Here is a 22019-nt window from a genome sequence, read left to right as displayed (position 1 = left end):
CTCAAATCTTTAAGATGGCTATATGTTACAAGAAAATTGAAGGTTCATGAGTATTTTTAAAAAGCATTCTTTATTGTTTAGACGTAAGCTAATTTTCATATCATTTACTGCTAAATTGAATGCAAATTTTCATATCATTTATTTACTGCTAAAATAAAGTCATTATTTATACTAGAGCAAACCAGGAAATCAAGATACAGTTGCCATCATTAAATTTTAATCTTCAGAGAACAGCATCTCCACAAGGTTGGCCTGAAGGCACTCTGATTCTACCAGTTTTTGAGGCTGTAAGAAAAGAACAGTCAAGTCTTAAGCACTGCCACAAGGTGTTATTAGGAGTGGAATAAGTTTTAGCTTGAATGACACAAATCATTGAATATAAAAAACCTGCCAGAATAACAAGTTATAACAAGTCTTATAAAAACAGTTAAGACATTTTGCCTTAAGGTGAATCATTAAAATACTTGGCTTAAAGGCCTTAAACCCCAAATACCAGGAAGCTCCACTAACCAAAACAGGAGACAGCAAGCCCAAAGCTGTCCTTTGCCCTGAACTCCTTAATTTAGGATCCCAAGTGCATGACTGAAATAAAGGAGTTGCCCTTTCTTTTAAACCTGAATAATGTATTAACAGAAAATCATTTTATTAGTGCTTTAAGGAATTGTGAGTCAACCAACTTTCTGGCTATTAAATTTTTAAAGAAAAGGGATTTTAAAATGTAAAAAAAAAAATCAAGTATTTAAATATTTGCATTATTTTAGCAGTTTATTGGGATTGAGTAGGGGATGGTCAGCCTGGTTGTATATCTTTTAAAGCATGCCCAGCAACAATGGGATGTTTGAGATGGAATGTCAACATCTTTTCAAATATGACTCTAGAACAAGTTAAAAGTGTCTTGACAAAGTGAATTAGAATTCCTAAGATATTTAAAGAATGATAACCTGCTAGGCTCAGAACCTCACCTGTAATCCCAGTGATTGGGGAGGCTGAGGCCAGCCTCAGCAATTTAATGAGGCCCTAATTACCTTAGCAAGACCCTATCTCAAAATAGAAAGGGAGTGGGATGTGGTAAATGCCCCTGGATTAAGTCCCTGGTATCAAAAGAATAAATACACTCACCGTTCCATATTTAATTAGTGTAGGCACTGCAGTTACTTTCAGTTGTTTTCTGAAGTCATTATTTGGATCTTTCCAACTATTCCCAAAATAAAGTTATGAAAAAAATTTACTTGGTTATACTGTTTGCTTAGTATATGATATGTTCTGATATTTAGTATTTTAGTAATCACTCATGTTGTAAACATTTTAAAAGTTGAGGACTATAAATTACTACCCTTTGCAAATTTTTAATTTAAAATGTGACTAAGATGCAAAATATTATAAAGCCAGTTAAGTACTGAACTGAACAGGCCACATTCATTCAGTTACCCCTACTTAATATATGCATTATAAATTTGAATTTAATAGGTCCCCGTTTTAACTTATTACAGTTTATCTTATAACAAAGAATCTGTGCAAATCTGAGGGCCTTTTCACCTGTTTGTAAGTCTAGTGCATGTCCGAAACACAACATATATACATTGTTACTTACTAAGGTTTTTCTCCTACTTGGCAGTGGATGAACACACATTCTTTACTAACATGCTTCAGCCCCTCTCGAACAACTGGTTCCGCTTAAAAAAAGCCACAAAAAAGTTAACATAAAATAATTGCACATCAACTCCACAATCCTCTCCCCTGTTCCCCAGGCTTGATAAGTACTCAGACTTTAACCTGTAGTTAGACTTTTCACTTAACAGAGGAGTTTAACAGAAGTCAGGTGTTTTCTGGTCGTAGAGCCACTTTGATCTACACCACACGCCCAAAACAATGAAAAGCAGATATATTTGCAGACTGAAAAGTGACCAACTCACGTATATGACTAGATCATTTGGGGAAATGAAGTTTTAAGAACCGGGCTTCAAGATTATCTGGGTCACAAGTCCAAAAAAAAGAGCACTCGGTGTGGCGGGGCCTTTAAGGACTTGATAGGAAACGAGAGCAATTCAGATGGCCTCACAGGTGTCCAAGACCAAGGCTCCCTCTTATACCACTTCGAACCCCACTTTGTGGCTGTAGCCTCGGTCTTCCCACCACTTTCTGGGCAGTACCCAGATTCCCGGCCTCACCCTGCACGCAGTCGGGACACCAGCTTTTCCCTTCGGCGTCCTTAGAACCCGTAAAGTAGGCGAAAATGGTCTTGCCCAGGTGCTGCTTCACAGCCTGATTGAACTCCTCGAAGCCCGACACGCTCACCTCCTCGTAGATAGCCATGGGTACTGCGTACTAGAGGAGTCTACGTTGCCCCTGCCGCTGCCGCTGGGCGGGTCGCCCTCAGGGTGGGGAGAAGCCATTTCCGGGTGGGCGGGAATAGGACCGTACCTCGGGATCTAGCGCCGCTCTGCCTAGCTACGGAGCCTGTGAAGGCCATAATTAACCAACACCGCCTTTCTCCTGTTGTTTTTCAGTTCTTTCAGGGCGGTTTCCCACCCAAATTCAGGCTTCTTCCCTGATCTGGGTCCCGGTTCCGGCCTCATGGAGATTAGCTGCAAAACCTGCAGCCCTGCAACACCTGGACCGCTCAAGCGTCTGGGGAGCCTCTTCGGCTCCCAAGCAGCCTTGCGCCTATTGCTATGGCGACTGGGAGAGCGGCCGGAAGCGAGGCCTAGTTGAGGGCCCCACTGCCCGCCTACTGGTAGCCGCGCCTCGCCCCGGGCCAGGTGGGCTTGAGCTGGAGCTGGGGGGATTCTGGGAAGCTGAGTTAGGCGTCACTGACCTGAGGGGGAGGAGATCTTGACCCGGCAGATCCTTCTGTTTCGTTTCCCCGATGAGTTCTTCTCCTATCTAGCTTTAGTGGGTCCGGGTCCGGGCCCGGGGGGCGGGAGCCCGGGACTGGGCGGGGGTGGTTGGGGAGGCAGGGTAGGAGAAAGGCTGCGAGGGCCGGACTCGAATGTGTGAGTGCGTGTGTGGAGCAGCCTAGGGGGCCAGGTGCTAAGACACACAGTGCCCCGGAGCTGCGTTGGGGAACGGAATTGTCCTGGAGCTATGAGTGGGGCGACAGGCCGTGGGTCCTTGCCCAGGCTGCGCAGGGGCGACCTGGCGGCAAAGATGCTGGGTCGCTGCGTGGGCCCTAGCAGGTTGGGACGGGAAGTTCGTCGGCCTTGGGGGAGGAGATGGGGTGCAGGGACATCTCGAGGCTTTGGAGCGAGGCGCCTGGCGAGGTCCTCGGTATGGGAGACGCGGTGTGTGAGTGCCGAAAGGCGGCAGCGACCATTGGGGAGGAGACAGTCTTCGGAGGTTGCCGGAGCGAGCGAGGCTTTGGGAACGCCTGGGGCTGCAGGCTTTATTGAGGCTGCAAGGGACCGCAGGGTCGTGTGGGTGAACGGGGCTTTGGGCGAGCCCGAGGTGGTGGGACCCACAGGGTCTGTGTGGGTGACTGGATCTGGGGAGGAGGCAAGTGATAAGAGTCCCCGAGGTTGTGAGAGAAAAGGTCGTCCAGGAGCTCTGGGACATGGGAGCATTCTGGAACTGTGGTTGAAGGTGCAGGCTATGAGAGCAGCTTCAGGATGTGGGGATGGAAGCAGAGTGGAGCTCTGTCCTGTGCCTTCAGGAGAGGGGCCAGTAGAAAGAGGTGTTCCTGGTCGGGCTTCCTGGGTAGAGACAAGCCGAGGTGGTGTCACAGGACCCTGGGTAAAGGGACAGGCGAGGGCAATTCCCCGGGCCTCAGAACTGCCCAGAACCATGGGGATAAGGGCAGTCTGTAGGCAGGGACAGACTGGGAGGGTGCTGCCTCCTCTGAGCTTTTCTGGGGCTGTGGAGAAGATAGGCTCTGCATGTGTCCCAGGTCCTTGGCAAAGAGGACAGACTGGGGGTGTGCCTGGGACCATGAGGTTGCCTGAAGCTGTGGGAGTGCCCAGAGCTGTCAAGGTTGAGGTGGGCTGTGGGGAGCCTCCAGGTCTGTGGGGCAGAGGACAGCTAGTTCCTGGGGCTTTGGCACAAGATACAGCCTGTGGGGATATCCCAGGCTTATGGGGGAGGGTACAGACTGGGGGAGTCCCTAATGTCATGGTGGTGCCCAGAGCTGAGGAGGAGGAAACTACCCCTGTGTGTGCCCCAGGCATGTGGCAGGGGAGACAAGAGGTGGATGATATAGGCTCTGAGGGTATTCCTGCCTTATGGGGCACAGGACAACCTGTAGGAGTACCTTGTGCCACTGAAGAAGAAACTAGATATGTGGGTGACCCAGGATTAAGAGAAAGGGGACAAGCTATGTGGGTAGAGACAGGTTCTGGCAGTGAACCAGGGATATTGGGAGCTGCACAGACTGCAGAGCTGTCTGGTTCCAGGGAGCAGCAGACAGGTTCTCAGGGTGCCAGGGATCTGTGGGGTATAGAACATCCTGTGGGAGTACCCAGGGCTTTGGGGAAGGAGACAGGCTGTGCGAGCATCCCAGCATTGTGGGAAATAGGGCAGCTTCCTGGGGTGTCCCAGGCTGTAATGGTCCCAGGAACTTTGGAAGAAGAGAGCAGCTATGGTGGCATTCCAGGCCCGTGGGAGAGGCAGCAGCCTCTGGGGACGCCTCTGACTGAGGCAGTGCCAGAGCTTAATGTCAGGGAGACACATACTGGGAATGTCCTGAGCCTGTGGAAAAGGAGGAGCACCATGGAAGGGCAAGAGGACCTGGTACCGGCAGCTTTAGGGACATCTGGGCTTACAGATCAAGAAACCAGCTCTGGAGCTGTATCGTGTCTGTGTGGGAGTAGGCAGGCAGTGGGGGTGTCAGAGATAGTGGATGTGCCTCAGGTAGCTGGTGTGCCCAAGCACAGGTATGCCCCAGCAGGGGTACCCATAGCTTGGGAAGTGCCTGGGCCTGGAAAGGTACCTGCCAGAGTGCCTGCTGCAGTGTGGGCATCTGGCCCTGTGTGTCAGGAAGATAGTGCTAGAGATGTCATGAACCCATGGGAAACAGCTTGTACTGCTGGAATGCCTGTAGCTTCAGGAGGCCCCATGTCTCCTGAGGAGCTGTGGTCTGTGGGAGAGGATAATGGTTCTGGGGCTTTTCCGGGTTCTCGAGGAAGAAGACAGGCTGTTGAGATTCCCATGGCTTCTGAGGTACCTGGTTCTCTGGAGGTACAGACTGGTTCTGGGGGTTCCTCAGGCTTCTTGGGAAGGAGACAAACTGTAGGAATGCCTGTGATTATGGGAGTATCCCCAGCTAGTAGAGGGTGTTTGACTCCCAGGGCAACTAAGCCTATGCGAGAGGAAGCTGGCTCTGGAAGTATCTCTGGCTTATGCAAGGAGAGACAGACAGTGAGAGGACCTGCAGATACCAAGGGTTCCACAAGGATGCCCACTTCTGCCAGGATGCCTGAGCCCATGGAGGGGAAGACTGGCTCTGGGTGCATCTCAGGCTTGTCAGGGGTCAGGCAGGCTGCAGGGATATATAGGGCTATGGGATTCCCTGAGCCCTTGGGAGAGGAGAGACATTCTGAGGGTCTCTTGGGCTTATCAGAGAGAGGACAGGCTGCTGGAGTGCCTGTGACTGCTAGAGTGTCCGTGGCCATGGGAATTCCCACAACTTCTGGGCCCCTGATGGAGCCAAATAGTAGTTCTGGCAATGACTCCAACATATGGGGAAGGAGACAAATCACTGAGGTGCCCATTGCTGCCAGTATTCCTGGATCTGTGGAGGAGGAGATGGGTTCTGAAGGTGTCTCGGGCCTGTGGCAAAGGAGAACTTGTGGAACAGTCCCTGAGGCTGTGAGGGTGCCTGTGCCTCTGGGAATGCTTGCAGCTATAGGAGTTCCCACAGCTGGGCGTGTGCCTGCTGCTGTGTGGGTGACTGGGTCCTCAGGGGAAGAAGCAGGTGTAGATGTCTCGGGCCTGACAGTGGTGAGGAGGCAGTCCACAGAGGGAGCGGGGCCCTCAGGGGAGGAGTCAGGAGGTACAGGTATCCTGGGACTGGCAGGGACATGCCAGGCTGTCGGGGTGTCTCACACTTGTGGGGGTCATGCCAGGTTATGGAGCTGTCCAAGGTCTGTGGGTGAAGAAACAGCCTGTGAGAATGCTCCTGGAGTGTCTAGGACAAGATTGGCTTTGGTGGTTCCCCCAGTTTCAAGGCAGGAGATGGGTCTCAGCCATTTCAGAGATCCCCCAGAACATAGAAGGAGGAGACAGGTTGGAGAAGGGTCTGGAATCAGGGTGAGGGGGGATGATTTGAGAGACAGTTATGTGGGGGAGGACAGACTATGGGGGGGACTCCAGTAGTATGTATAAGGGAACAAGTTGGGGCTCTGTGGGAGGGAACAGATTGTGGGGAGGTTTGTCCTGGGTTGTGGATGCAGGCACAGGCTATAGCAGTGCCAGAACAGGGGGAGAGATAACTTAATGGAGATGTCTCAGAATATGTAGGGTGACAAATTGGGAGGTTTCTTGGAACAATGGGGAATGGGCTGATTGCTAGGAGAGGGGTGTCCCAGGACTTTGTATAGGGGAACAGTTTAGTGGGGGTGTCCCTGAACTTTATGTGTTTGTATGTGTGTGTATGTGTTATCACTTGAGGTATCCTGGAACTCTGGGACCATATAGTTTTTTCTTGGTGGAGAATGGACTGTCAGGCCTTTGGCATAAAGAAGCATCCAGGGGAAAAGTACTTATCATATAAAAGTTGTGAGTGCTCTGGCCCCAATTGTGCAGTGCATTCTGTGGCTTTAGTCCCTGACCCTTGGTGATGTGAAGATCGTTTCATTGCTTCACTCATGTACCCCTCCCATCTGCTTCTTGAATCATGCCTCTGTAGCCTTAGAAAAAGGAATTTAGACAGCTGTCTTTATGTTTCTAGAGGTGTTATCTGTCTTTGGGCAAATGTAGTGTGTAAACCTTGAATTTATTCAACGGCTTAAGTAGGAATTTTTTTTTTCTCTAACCCTTAATTTTCCAATTGATTTACCATAGGAGTCTTTGAGAGAACAGTTTCCTAGTATATTTAAAACTAGTCTGTTCTCAGAAAATCTACTCAAGAAATGTTGAGTTAAATTGTCTACTATGCTCAGAGAACTGTATTGTGGGAAATAGAACAGACAGGGCCCTTAACCTCAAGGAACTTGTCTAGCTGACAAGATGAGACATTTACCTGTGAAATAAGTAAATAACAGTATGAAACAACACTGTGTGACAGGCACGTGAGTGGCAGAGCTATTAAAGTATACAGAGGCCTTCAGGATAGGCAACAATAATGATAAGGACATAGCTCCTTTCAGCTTACTAAATGCTTTAGTGTGTATGTCCTCATGAAGATTTAGAAGGGCCACTCAACTAATTAATGGCAGATCCTGATTTAAATTTTAGGAATTCTGATTCCCCCAGGTTTACTTAAGAGTCATTCAAAGTTATGTTTATTTGGATTACTTGGAAGAGTGAAACACATTGCTTTCTGACTCATGGTTAGAATTAGTATAGAATATATACCCATAAATCCACCCTGCCTCAAAATGTTAGTTTATCTTAGCAGAGCTCTGTTTTGGGAATAATGTCTTACTGGAGACCGTTAAGATTTGAAGTTTGGAATGAAAAGGGCTGAAGAGATTGTCATTAAAATAGTAAGTGTTCCCCTGTTCTTTTGAAAATTAGAATTTCAAAAGTGTGTTTGCTTTTATAAATGAAAGAAACTGTCTCTAAGCAATCATTTTTTGCATGATGTTGGTATGAGTTACTTTTAAAATATTGTTAAATGAGCATGACATGTATGTTTATCTGTTTTATTGTTTGAATACTGTTGGTCTGAAATTAGCTCTGTTTCATTTTAGGAATGGTTTTAGGGAAGACTTGCCTGATGACTAGGCCATTGCTATTGTTCTTCACTATCTAACATAATGGAACCAGGCCATCCAGCTCCTACCTGTGTTCATCTAATGTCCAGAACCCAACTAGATGGAACAAGTCACCTCAGGAAACTTCAGACCCAGGTAATTTTATTTTGTTTTTCTTCAAATGTTTATTATATTTCAAAGATCAAGAAAGGGCAATGAATACTTTCTGAACTACTTTCTTGATTTAACAGTTGTTAACAATTTGTCCTGTTTTTCTACCTGTCTGTCTCCCTAAAATTTTTGTAGAATCATACAGAAGTAAGTTGCAGACATTATAAATGCTTTACTTTTAAATACTTGTGCATGCTTTCTCCTAAAAATAAACTCTTATATTTTCTCATAATACCATTGTCACACCAAATAAAATAGACAGAAAATAATACCCTAATATTTATCTAATAGCCAGTCATTATTCACCTTTACTCAGTCATTTATTCTTTGATACATCCTTCTAGAGATCCATCCATCAAACCCATTTTATTTTATTTATTTATTTTTTAATATTTATTCTTAAGTTTTAGGTGGACACAATATCTTTATTTTACATTTATGAAGTACTGAGGATTGAACCCAGTGCCTCTTGCATGCTAGGCAAGCACTCTACCACTGAGCCACAATCCCAGCCCCCTCATTTTATTTTTTGACACATTTGAAATTATGCAAATGTTGAGTACTCATAACTACTTGTGCATGCATATTGTCCTCTAGAATTCACTCTTTGTTTGTCAGTTTTTTCTTTTGATATAAATTTTACATCAGAAATGTATGCATCTTATCACATTTGCTGCATTTTGACAAACACATCCACGTTTGTAACTTTTGCTTCTGTGCAAATAGAGATTTCAGTTACCCTAGAAAACTCTCATATGTCCCTTCCTAGACCATTTCCATTTCTATTCTCCAGAGGATACCATTATTTTGATTTTTTTCCTATCGTAGATTAGTTTTGCATGTTCTGGAACTTCATATAATTGTGAACTCACAGTATGTACTCTTGTATAAGGTTTCTTTCACTAGGTGCGTTAGTCAGCTTTTTATTTCTGTGACCAAAATATCAGAAAACAATGGTTTAGAGGAGGAAAAGTTAAAATTGGGCTCATGGTTTTAGAGGCTCAGTCCAAGATTGGCTGAACCCATTGTTCTGGGCCTGAAGTGATGGAGAACATCTAGCAAAAGGGCATAACAGAGGGAAGCTGTTCAGCTTGTGGCAGCCAGGAGGCAAAGAGAGAGACTGTGCAAGGTACCAAGGACATGATCTAATCCCTGTGGGCATGCCCCCAGTGGCCTGTTCCTCTAGCCATACCCCATCTTTCTAGTTACCACCCAGTAGTCTTCTCAAATTATTAATCCCTTGATGAGGTTACAATTCTCATCATTCCCTAAAAGCCCCATCTCTGAACCATTCTGCATTGAGATCATGCTGTCAAAACATGAGCTTTTCAGGGGTTATTTTCAGAATCCCAAACATAACAACTAGGTGTGAATTTTTTGAGATTCTTCTATGCTCTTGTATGTATCAGTATTTCATTTTTGTAACCTTCTTGCTGATTCCATAGTATAAGTGTACTAGAGCTTATTTATCCCTTCTCAATTGATTGGACACCTGGGCTATTTCAGTTTGGGATTATATATAAAGCTGCTATGAGCATTCTTGTACTGAGCATTCTTGTACAGATCTTTTTATGAATATATTTCTATTTCTCTTGGGTAAACAACCTAAAAGTGAAATCGCTGGGTCCTGGGGTAGGTATTTAGTTTTACAACTAATCATTGAATCTTTTTACAAATTGATAGTACCATTTTACCTTCTTACTGACAATGTATGAGAAATCTATTTGCTATAAGTTTAGGTATTTCATGGCATGTAGTAATATCTTATTTTGGTTTACAAATACATTTTAAAAACTTTTTTGACATAATTTCAGATTGACAGAAGAATTGCAGGAATAATACACAATTCCAGGACATTCTTCTTTAGGTTCTCCAAATATTAACATTTTACTACATATCCCTTCCCTCTTTCACTCTTTTCAAATATACATATTATTTTCTAAACTATTTAATTAAGCGTATGTTGTAGATATATTGCCTTTTTTTAAAATCCCTAAGTACTTGTCTTTCCTAAAAACGAGGAATGCTCTTATATAATCATAATTACCAAAATCTCGAAATTAGAAATCAAATGATACCATTTTGTAATTTACAGATCTTATTGAGATTTTTGTTAGCTGTCCTAGTGTTATAGTTAAAGCATCATCCCGGGGTTTCATAAATTGACTTCCAAACCACTCATGTGCCTTTATTGAAGCACATTGGTGGCGACTGACCGGGAACATAAAGTCTGTTCCTCTGGTCACCCCCTAACGATTGTAAGGGCACCGCTTTTAAGCCTGAAAACCACAAAAGGGACATTTGGGGGTCCAGCCAATGCAAGCAAGCCAAGTTACGGAAATGGGAGATTGCAGTCAGGTGTGTGTGGGGGGAGCTTAACCAATCACAGTTAGCCCAGTCACCCCAATTACAGAAACATAGCCCCATTACCCTAGTTACAGAAACAATGCCACATTAGGTAGTTCCAGGTTCTTAAGGGTTTCTATAGAAAAAAGGAAAAGGACAACTTGCCTCAGTCATGATCTTTCTGTTTGGCATGGTTGTTTTATAAAATGGAGTTACTAAACAAAATGGAGTCACTTTGGCTTGACTATCACACTAGTAATGTTTACAGCAGCAGAAAATCCAAGATGATGAATTGTATTCATTTGTTCTATCTTTTTAGTTTCCTTTAATCTGAATGATTTTTGAATCTTTATTTTTGTATTTCATGACTTTGACATTTTTGAAGACTGCTGGCTAATTTTATTTGAGGATTTTCTCTCGATTTGGGTTTGTCTGATGTCTTCTCATAACTATCTTCTAGATTATGCACCTGGGGCAGGAAAAATCACCAAAGTAAAGCTAAGGTACTTATCAGTGTATGGTATCAGAAAGTACATGCTGTGTAGACTTAGTCCATTGTTGGCAGTGTTGGCTTTATTAAAGTGATATCTGCCAGGTTTTTCCATTATAAAGCTCCTCTTTTACCTTTTGTAACTAAGAGTGTCTGTCTGCCTTTGAGATTATGTTAATATCTTTTTATTTCCCAGACATTTACTTACTAGTTTAAGCATTCATTGATGATTCTTTGTTGAGACAATTTTTTTTTTATTACAGTAGTTGGCAATGGTGATTTCCAATGTTATCCTTTCCTCTACATTTATCAGTTGAATTGCTACTATAAAGAAGAGCTTTCCCTTCTCTTCCTATTTATTTATTTCAGTGTAGACTCTTAGTTGCTTCATTGAGTTGATAATCTTTAACTGCCATTAATTTGATGTGCAAATATTTAATTTGATATTCCAGTGGTCTCTGATTAGGCCAGTGATAGTCACATCAAACGGATGGATATAGTCCCATCAGTCTTTGACCACTTTGTGGTATAAGAATATACTCCAGGATCAGCTTGGTTTTTTCCCATCCCAGCCCTAAAATCAGCCATTTATCCACTGAGTTTGCCCTTTGGTGGAAAATGTAATTTAGCTATCAGTACTGGACTAGATAACATTCGTTGATCCTGGAATGTCAATTTTTCTAGGCTCTCTTAGAGGATAGAACTGGGAAATGGAATGTACCCTTGTGTGCCTGTACACATGCATACACCTGCAGACCTACACTCAATACACCTGTCTTTCTCTTTCTCCTTCCCTCTCTCTTTCTCTTTCTCTCCTTTCTTTATCTTTTTCTTTTTCCCTCCTTCCTTTTCTTTCTATGTGTCTTTCTATCTGCTGTCTGTCATGAGAACTCATGAGTTCACACAGATATCTTCTGATCCCAATCTAGCACTGCATAGTTGTAACTCCCTTGTTTTACAAAATCTGGCCCTCTTTATCCACATATACATATTTAATTGCTTAATTCTAACGTGTATAAAAAGTGATTTCAGAATTGTAGTACATGCCTGAAAAAAAGAAGCCTACCAATTGAGTTTAATATTTATTTAGAGTGCTTTGGTCTTTAGCCTGAGGTTGTATAGTCCAAATGCTGTGTTCAAAAGTTAATTGGGTTACCTTTTTTCCACTCTCACTTTTTAGTGTAGTTTTTTATTTGAAATTCAATCTGGTTCATTGGTTTCTTTGAATGTTCATTTTTAGGGCTTTCTTCTATCCTTACAGATTTTGTCTATTTCCTTTTTTCCTCCCTTCCTCCATTTATTTCTTCCTTTTTACCTATTTCTATTATAATGTGAAGTAGGAACATGGTTGCAAATATACCTGTATAAAAAGATGTCTTCAGAAGTGTTATCCTCTGTGTATTTCTTTGCATTCAATTTCCATGCTCTCCTTGTAGATATCTATTCTTATCAGTCTCTAATTTTTCTTTCCTGTATTTTTTTGCACACAAATAATCATATATATATATATATATTTCTCATGTTGCCTTCTTTCTTACATATATCTGCAATGTATACAGATATTCTTTTTGTACTTTGTTGTTTTCTCTAAATGATATATCCAAAAAATTTCTCCACATCAGTTCATAGAGATCTTTCTCATGTTTTTACATCCTCATAGTAACTCCATTGTATGGCTATACCAGAGTTTATTCAGTTACTTTCTTACATTAGCATTTAGATTGGTTCAAATAATTTGCATTTACAAACAATACAGCAATGAACAAGTCTGTGCATAGGTATTTTGGGGGTTGTTTTTACAGGGTAAGTTCCTAGAAGTGAGACTGCTGGTTGGTGGATTAATACTGCCAAATTCCCGCCTTACAGGGTGTGCCAGTTTGTCGTCAGTCAGCACTCTATGATGGGTTCTGTTCCAGCAACCTCACTAACAGCATCTAATATTATGCTTTTTAATTTTTGTTTATCTTTTGGGAGATAAATAGTATTTTAGAGTACTTTTAATTTGTATTTTTATGAGGTTTAAATGTTCATCTAGTTAAGGGCTGTATTTATATCTTTTTTGGCTGTTGTTCAGTAAATTGTTGTTTTTTCCATTTTCTATTTCGTTTTGATCATTTCGTCTATCTCTTTTTTTGCAGTACTAGGGGTTGAACCCAGGGGTGTTTGTCACTGAGGTATATCTCCAGCCCTTTTATATTTTTTATTTTGAGACAGAGTCTCTCTAAGTTGTCCAGACTGACCTTGAATTTGTGATTCTCCTACCTCAACCTCCCTAGTATACACCACTGTACCAGGTACGTCACCTTGATTTTTTAAAGATTTATTTATATAGAGGGAGCCCTTTGTATTAGCAAATATTTTTCTTCTAGCTTTTCAGCGCCTTTGGCTTTATGATTTTTTAAAAATATTTATATTTTAGTTTTTTAGGTGGACAAAATATCTTTCTTTATGTGGTGCTGAGGATTGAACCCAGTGCCTCGTGCATGTTAGGTGAGTGCTGTAGCACTGAGCCACAACCCCAGTCCTTGACTTTATGATTTTTTTTTAAACAGGCAGAAGTTTTAAATAATCTTTTTGTTGTTTTAATGTAGTCAAATTTATTGTTCTTTTTTTCTATTGAATATAGATTTTGAGTCATAGTTAAAAAGACTTTCCATATACCTATATTAGAAAGGAATTCAACTGTGGTTTTTTTGTTTGTTTTTTCCCTAATACTTATATCAAATTCCTAAGATATTTTGGTATTTTTACTTTTAGAGGTAAAGCTTTCCCCAAGTAAGGCCGTAGATCTCAACAGTTATTCATGCTGGGAACAGTGTTGCATGCCTGTAATCCCAGCAGCCCTGGAGGTTGAGGCAGGAGATATCTTGAATTCAAAACCAGCTTCAGCAACTTAGCGAGGTGCTAAGTAACTCAGCAAGACCCTGTCTCTAAATAAAATGTGAAAAAGGGCTGGGGATGTGGCTCAGTGGTTAATTGCTCCAGGGTTCAATAACTGGTACCAAAAAAAGAAATAAGAAATTAAAAGAAAAAAAAAACCAAACCTGCGTTCTCTCCCTACCTTCACCCTATATGTGTTACTTCTAATAAAATTGTCTTCATAAGTATAGTACTTAAAAAATATATTGTTCATCAATCTATGCTCCTTTCAGATGGTTCTTTTTTGGTTATCTAGTGAGATTTTTCACTTTTTCCCAAAAAATACTTTCTGAAGTTTTATCACAGTGGGTTATTTTAAACTGACTGTTCACACATATGGTTATAAAAACACAACTCCAAGATAAAAGGCATTCCAAGACAGAAGTCAATTGGATTCAGAAGCATAGATTCTCCTACTTTCCTATTGTGTTTGACAGGTCCTGTGGGGAGCTGCTCTGAATGACCATTTCCAGTCCTGAAGCTTGAGGCTCTGACCAATCACTACATTTTGTGGTGATTTGAGTGTTGTCCCAGTTCTGATAGCAAGGCAGGTCTTCAAGTGTAGGCGTCACCTCGGGGGTTGAGCTACACTCACTATTCCTTTGTGATCCTACCCCTTGCCCTATTTGAATGGCTTCTTCCCATAAAATGGCTTCTTCCCAATAAAAGGGTTCAGCACTTGCTCCTCTCTCTCTCTTTCCACAGACCCCTAAGGTCAGAGGAGCTGTCACAGGACCCAAAGAAAAAGGCATTTCTCTGTCTCTGTGTGATTATTTCGTTCAGCCCAGTTCACCTAGAGTGAACCTGAGTGTTTAGTTTTGGAACATGACAAGGTCCATTTAAATAACTTTCAAAATTTAAAGCAATAAAATTATTTATTTCCTTTGACCTAGTAAACTTAGATCAAATCATTTATCCTAAGAAAATAATTTAAAAGAAGAAAAAACTAAATATATGGAGATGTTAATTGTTAATGTTTCTACTAGTTGAAAAATGGGAACAATCTAAGTTTAATAGTGACATTATAGTTAGGCCAAGTAAGAAAAGTCCATTGTTTGGCTTTTTGACAATGTAATGAGAGAAAATTTAAAACTATAGGAATATGAAAACATACATAACAAAACTTGTATTGTGATGAAAACTGACAAAAACTTCAGTCTCTATTAGACTAGGTAAGTGGACTTTTTAAAGCAAGATTTACTTAGGTGCAGGGTGAAGGATGTGTATAACCACAGAGTGAAAGATCTTCAGGAAGGCCTGCAGAAACACCATCACATTACTTACCCAGGGTAGTGTGTCTGGGGCAGTTTTTAGGAAGGTTGTAGTGGATTATATTGGTCACTTGCTGGACCTTGACATTTTGAAACAGGACAAATATCCTTAGCTGGGAGTTGAGGAATTTACTGGTTACTGCTGCAAGCTCTCTGGAGAGATTTTAGAGGAGGATCTCGGTATGATGTTAGTAAGTGGAAGGATAAAACCATGGGACTGAATGATGTAGGATAGAACCACAGCCATGTGTTGAACTAAAGGTGTATGAGAGCAGCTGATTGTGTAAGTACAATGGAAAAATGTCTTTTCACACAAATAATCTTGTGGGTGAAATATTAGAAGCTTGAATATATACATATATCAACTAAGCAATATGTTATTTTTCTAACATGTGCTTAATTTTGTTTACTTTTTAAAGAACCAGCTGCAGTTTAATAGAAATGTTCCTCCACATTCAAGCAACTTGGCAGTCCAATATTCTTGCCCACATGCAATTAGAATTGAAAAACTGAAGCACTCGTACAATGAAACATATTATGGTAAAGATTCAGATTTTAGAGTTGGTCCTGACCTGAGCAGTTCTGTTTCATTTTCCGTCATATCAGAAGAGAGACTTAGCTATGCTGTCCACCTAGCCAAAAGAGATGTGAAGCGAAGACAATTTGAAGAACACATAAAAGAACATCATCTCAAAAGTCAACCCCAAAGCTCTCAGAAATGTGGACATACTAAGTATAAAATATCTGATCACAAGGTGGAGAGGAAGGATGCAAAGGATCAAGAAGTCTGTCGGTGTAGCCACCAGCCATCCAAAGTAGGGATTTCCAGCTCAGGTGCCAAGGTGTATGTGTACACATCTCATCCAGAACATTCAGATCTTACCCTGCTAAATTCACCACCCACCCGTGATCCAGGCCTTCAACTGCAGTCCAGGATAGCTGACCACAAAAATGTATGTGAACAGAAAAGCCTGTTCGAAGTTCAGCGACTTCAGAAAGAATTGAGCAATTGTATCCATAGAATTGAAGAGGTAACTAAAAAAGGTGAGAAAAATTAGATCCTTCTCTTTGATAAGATGCCACGAGTATGGGATAGTTCAGATGCATTCATCTGGGCTCCCTATGCCCTCTACCAAGTTCTACCACCTCCTGTTGGTTCCCTAGAGCATAAGCCTTCATAAGTTTGACTGGTGTCTTCTTTGTCTGAAGAGTTTACCCTGCCTATTACTTCACTATAAACACTATAACTCAGGCCTCAGCCAAAAGCTAGAGTTTCTACTGTCTAGTTCTGAGGTCTTTAGGCACCAGAGTACAAATTATCCTGTAATATTTTTCTTCTGGCAGAATTTTAAAAATTTTATGCTTATTGTAGATAAAACCAGTTCCTGCTTGGGTGATGTTATGATGAGTACACACCAGTGAAAAGGGAAGTCATAGACACCTGTACAAAATATCTCACCACAGGGTGGAAAAGAAGGAATATAATGATTATATACTTTTTTTTTTTTTTGCAATTGTCTGGCAATCTCAGTATCCTTGCATTTCCCTGGAGAGTAGAGGATTGGTTCCCTATGGAAAATTTTGGGTTACTATTGTTAACAAAGTAGAGAATCGAGCCTAACTTTTAGACCGCAAGGAGAAAGGAGTTGAGTGTTGAAAGGAACATTGTGCTAGGATGGTACATAGTCTAGAATCATATTTTGCATTTTAAATTTAACTGCTGTATGCATATGTGTACATGTGCATGCTATATAAAGAATTTAAGATACTTTAGAAAATAGTTGTTGATTTAAATAAGATAAAACTCCATACCTGAGGATATTGTGGCATAAGAAAAATAAGGAAAGGAAAAAGATTTACTAGGAGAGAGTTAAAAAGTTATTTCTGAGTTTAGTAGGAGCCAGCTACAGAGTGTACTGCAATCAGTTATAGAATTTACAGCTTAAAACAGAATTATGTAAAATTGTGTAACAACTTCCACATTTTGTGGCCAAAAAGAAGCTTCCCCTGTGGAGTATGTTGTGTAATATCATGAGGAATTTAATATTCCAACAGAAACCCTCTAGCTGTGTCTTGTTATAATATTTCCCTAGTTTTAGTCTATGGCATGACCATATATACCTTAGGCAGAAGTCGTGCAAGGTAACAAAGCCGTGAGGCCCTCTGTTTTAGTGATCTGGCCTAATACAGGGGGACCTGTAGAATGGAGTTTTTCAACATTGTGGGGAAAAACTGGATTAATTTATCTTATTTAAAATTTCAGTCTATCTTGAACCAATACTTTGTAAACTATAACAAAAATGTCACAACTATGGTAATTGCTCTAAAGACTTGTAAATGCATATTTTCAACTGCTGCACTTACCTTGTTGTGGACTAATAATAGTTTTCAATGGCTCCTAGTTGCAGACCACCCTTTCAGTAGGCCTGAAGTGCCCATTTGTGCTTCTCAAACTGCTCTGTAGACTGGTTGCATCCCCAGCCCTCATCTGCAAGGTGAGCAGTTAAAAACCCTACCTTAGGGCTGGGGATATAGCTCAGTTGGTAGAGTCCTTGCCTTGCATGCATAGGCCCTGGGTTCAATCCCCAGCACCATAAAAACAAAAACAAAAAAAACAAACAAAACAAAACCCTGCCTTAGCCAGTTACTATTTATATTATTATTATATGAATATAGTTCTTTCTCCCCAGTGTGCAACATAAAAAAGAGAAATAATTTGGCTTATAGGCTCCTAAGAAACTCTGTCTATAACTCCGGACTTCCAAAGTTTTGCATTCTTCCAAGTAGCCTTACTCTTTTCCTTGTTTGATTTTTCTTTTTCTTTCTTTCTTTTCTTTTCTTTTTTTTGGTACTAGGGATTGAACTCAGGGGTACTTGATCACTGAGCCACATCTCCAACCCTTTTTTATATTTTATTTAGAGACAGGGTCTTACTGAGTTGCTTAGTGCCTTGCTTTTGCTGAGGTTAGCTTTGAACTCCTGATCCTCCTACCTCGGCCTCCCTACCTGCTGGGATTACAGGCATGTGCCATCATGCCTGGCCTCCTTGTTTGACTTTTTAATGAGTAAATAATTAAAAAATTGAATTCATAAAAGTATTTGTTTGTATATTTGAAAACCGTAGACTGGAAAGAATGGAGAGACTGTATCTCCCTCAGGAAGTCTTCTAGAAACAGTTTCTTTGAACCAGTCTTTTAAAACTATGGCGCACTGGGTACAGTGGTGCACGCTTGTAATCCCAGCGGCTCAGGAGGCTGAGACAGGAGGATCTCGAGTTCAAAGCCAGCCTCAGCAAAAAGCGAGGCACTAAACAACTGAATGAGACTCTCTCTCTAAATAAAATATAAAAAATAAGGCTGGGGATGTGGCTCAGTGGTTGAGTTCAATCCTTGGTACCCCCCTCCCCTAAAAAAATAAAATAAATAAAACTATGGAGCACCAAAATGTATAAGTGTATGTGTGCTTCCTGGCAAATATGTGAAGACTTTAGACATTTACATGATTTTAGCACTTGCTATGTGTTAGTGAAAAGATTTCTCACTTGGAATCAAGATAAGAACATGTAAAAATAATCTTGCTAAACATAAAAATGCCCAATAAAGAGTTTTTTTTGGGAAAAAATAGCATAACAGATTTTGCCTCAATATAAACATTTTATAAATAGTAAGAATTGCTTCAGCATGGGCTCTCTGGGGAATTGGCTCAGGGAATTCCGGCATGGATGGGAGCTTGCCACTGTCTTCATGTTCTCTCCACCTCTGAGACAGTATACAGGTCCATGCACTCATTCCTGCTTGTTTCTTTCCTTTCCATGCTGGGGATTGAACCCAGGGCCTCACTCATGCTTTTCAAATGCTCTTATCACTGAGCTCCATCCCCATCCCTTTTTATTTTTTTATTTTGTTTGAGAGGGTCTTATTAAGTTTTTAAGACTGGCTTTGAATTTTCGATCATCCTGCCTTAGCCTCCCAAGCAGCTGGGATTTCAGGCAAATGCCACAGCAACTGGCTCATTCCTAGTTTCTCAACTGATAAAAGATAAATTGTTTATTATGATAGCCTTATTTTTTTTTAAATCAGAGAGTTTCAATCTTTGTACCTCTTTAAATAATATTAAGTTTCTCTGTGTGGTTTATAATCCTCTTTGGGGGAAAATATTTCTAGATAGACTAGAAGAAGCTTTGGATCCAGATGAAGAGCGACGAATCCGTGTCAGGAGACAGGAGCAAGCTGTTCGTTGTGCCCGGATGCTCTACGTCCTTCAGCAACAGGTATAAAAAGCCCAGAGAGAAGCAGGACTAGCAGCCTGGATGGCTTTCTTATAGAATTTCCATTTTCCTTTTGTCTCAGAAAGTTTAATATCAAAGTACCCTACATTTATTGGAACAGATTTGTGAGGCTTAATTTTCTGACCACATAAACAAGTAATTCTTATCCTTTTTGTTATCTGTGTGTGTGTGTGTGAGTGTATGTGGGTGTATTATGTGTGTATGGTCAAGCTCCTTAAACAGTGGCTCTTGACTTTTTGAGGTCATATAGTCTCTTGAGAATCTATTAAAAAACATTTCTTTCCTCTGGGGGAAAAATGCTTATACATTACACAGCACATATTTATGTATATGAGATCAGGTGGATCAGTTATCTTACAGACCTTCGTCCCCAGGTATGAACCCTCCTCTTAAAGGAAAGGGACCATCTTTGGTTTGCCATTTGTCTCAGATTTATAATATATTTAAAATATAGTAGATAACAAATAATTTGATTCTTCTTTATTAAACTATAAATAATCAAGGCCTTTAAATATTTTTCAGGACACATTTAGTGGTTGATATCTGATATCTATATTCTTTACATTATGATGGATTTTTAAAAATATGTGTTTTATTTATTATGTTTATTTATAAATATATGTTTTATTTATTAATAAAAATATGTATAACTCATTTCTGGTAACTGGAATCACAAGTTGGTCTTATTGCTTGAAACAAAAACTGTACTTTTTCATTTAAAAGCTTAAGTTAGATTTTGTTCTGTATTATTTTATAATGCTGCCACAGAGAATGTCCTAACACACGAATCTTACCATCTCTGACCCTTGCTTAAAAGACTTCAGTGGCAGCTGGTGAGTTGGCACATGCCTATAATCCCAGCAGCTCAGGAGGCTGAGACAGGAGGATTGTGAGTTCAAAGTCAGCCTCAGCAAAAAGCAAGGCACTAAGCAACTCAGTGAGACCCTGTCTCTAAATAAAATACAAAATAGGGCTGGAGATGTCGTTCAGTGGTTGAGTGCCCCTAAATTCAATCCCTGGTATACCCCCAACTCCGCCAAAAGAAAGACTTCAGTGGCTCTCTGTAACTTAGAGTATGAAAGCTAAATTCTTTAGCAGGACACTTAAGACTTCCTGACCTAGCCCTCCTACCTTTCCAGAATCATCTCCACATTCTCTCCTTTCTGATAAATTCCTCTTGTATTGGGACCAAAGGTTGTAAGGTGAACACTGTGCTATATTCACCATCTTGAGCTGAAATCAGTAGTGAGTTTTGGGTACACAGATGAAGAGTTTTTCTCATTTTCAAGTAACTTAAATTAAAAATGGTTGTATTTGGACACAGTGTGTCTTTTTATTATTATTATTATTAAAAATACATCAATGGAAGGGTTTGAACTTTTCATTTTTTCTCCTTTACCAAATAGGTAAAAGAAATCCAGGAAGAATTAGATAAATTGAGTCCACATAAAATTAAACACACCAAGAAGGTATGATTAAATTATGCTTAATACTTTGTCTTTCCTCAGTGTTGCAGGTGAAATCCAGGGTCTTATGCATGCTGGGCAAGCGCTATACTACCAAACTCTACCCTCCATCCCAGTACTTATTTATCAAGTACATTTTCCATTGTTTTGTTAGTATTGTGTGGGTTCTCTGCACTAATATTACTGTCAGTGCTAATAGAAATCTGTGAGGAAGTGAGCACCTTAAATATTCTGAATATGGGGTTATTGTTCAAGGAACAGCTTCTGAAAATATATTTCTGTTGTAGTTGCTACTAGCATAAAGAAATAATAGAAAGGGAAAGACTTAATTCATTACTAGAAACTTTAAGCTTTATAATTCCTTTTACTATGAAAAAATTTTTCAAGAAAAGGGTAGACTACAAATATTCTTAAGGCTTGTGTTAATGTTAGGAAGTTCTGAATATTGAAATAACTTCTCACATGTTGTTTATTGCCAGTCATGGGCAATGTCTAGGCTGGCTGCTGCCCATCGAGGGGCCATTCGGGCCTTACAGATGTTTGTTACTCAGTTTACCGACAGAGGCGAGCACCCAGTTTCTGCCCGGTGTAAGGAACTGGGCAGTCTTATTCGCCAGCTTTCACTGTGTTCTGCCAAGCTGGATGCAGATCCTTCTGTTCCTGATGTGGTTATAGATATCCTGCAACAAATTGAGGTAGGAAATTACCTCCCATTTTTCTTAAAAGTCTGTTGGTTCCAAGCAGGGAAGTAATGCTTAAGGTCACATAGTTTCATTAGGTGAGAATACAAGACAAAACTGCCACCTGGTAAATTAAAGCTTTACAGAGCCCTTTATTTTTATTTTATTGTTTTTATAGTCTAGTCTATATTATTATATTTCACTTACTTGAGAATTGGTGACTTGAGTATGAAACACGTAATGACTTTAAACCGAGTCCATCAATTCAATAGAATGTTCCATTATCTGGTAGTGCCATTTAATAAAGAATTTATTAGCATAGAAAAGGAAAACAGTGAAGTACTCTTAGATTATTGCTTAGATTAGGATATCATTGTTCAAATGGATTATAGAAAAGGAGGAACGCTTCAAGCAGAGCCTCACATCTTGGGATATGACTAGACACTCTGAAAATCACAAATGGCATGTACAGTCATGAATGTACAGGGTTCTTAGTTCTCATTAGTAACAAAGGCAATAATAACAGTATGCCCATTAATTT

At 40.6% G+C, this 22019-nt stretch overlaps 3 protein-coding genes across 9 annotated transcripts in view; 2 read left to right on the top strand and 1 right to left on the bottom strand.

The window, feature by feature from the left end:
* Positions 1-51: 51 nt before the first annotated feature.
* TXNDC17 (thioredoxin domain containing 17) lies at positions 52-2396 on the bottom strand. The gene is made up of 4 exons (XM_081272066.1): positions 2169-2396; positions 1592-1673; positions 1120-1195; positions 52-285 (listed from the first exon to the last, which is right to left on the bottom strand). The coding sequence occupies exons 1-4, from the start codon at positions 2311-2313 to the stop codon at positions 217-219; spliced, it is 372 nt and encodes a 123-aa protein (XP_081128192.1). The 5' UTR covers positions 2314-2396; the 3' UTR covers positions 52-216.
* A 129-nt stretch (positions 2397-2525) lies between these two features.
* KIAA0753 overlaps positions 2526-22019 on the top strand; it is a 67008-nt gene continuing 47514 nt past the window's right edge. Inside the window, exons 1-7 of one of the 7 annotated variants that reach the window (XM_081272062.1) lie at positions 2526-2759; positions 7537-7637; positions 7857-8003; positions 15464-16088; positions 19208-19314; positions 20739-20801; positions 21278-21493. In XM_081272062.1, the coding sequence (XP_081128188.1) occupies positions 7911-8003; positions 15464-16088; positions 19208-19314; positions 20739-20801; positions 21278-21493 (1104 nt within the window). In that variant the 5' untranslated portion in view covers positions 2526-2759; positions 7537-7637; positions 7857-7910. Of the gene's footprint in view, positions 2760-6361; positions 7638-7844; positions 8004-10824; positions 10868-15463; positions 16089-19207; positions 19315-20738; positions 20802-21277; positions 21494-22019 lie in introns of those variants that run through there. The other 6 variants (XM_081272059.1, XM_081272064.1, XM_081272063.1 and 3 more) reach the window with 6 other exon arrangements.
* LOC308635544 (uncharacterized protein) lies at positions 2838-6306 on the top strand (the record flags this gene model as incomplete). The annotated part of the gene is made up of 1 exon (XM_081269952.1): positions 2838-6306. The coding sequence occupies exon 1, from the start codon at positions 3085-3087 to the stop codon at positions 6304-6306; it is 3222 nt and encodes a 1073-aa protein (XP_081126078.1). The 5' UTR covers positions 2838-3084.

The sequence above is a fragment of the Spermophilus citellus genome (genome assembly GCF_964194105.1).
Source record: "Spermophilus citellus genome assembly, chromosome: 17".
In the NCBI taxonomy this organism is placed as follows: domain Eukaryota; kingdom Metazoa; phylum Chordata; class Mammalia; order Rodentia; family Sciuridae; genus Spermophilus; species Spermophilus citellus.
Note: the sequence above shows the minus strand (reverse complement) of the source record. Positions and strands in the feature narration are given on the sequence as shown.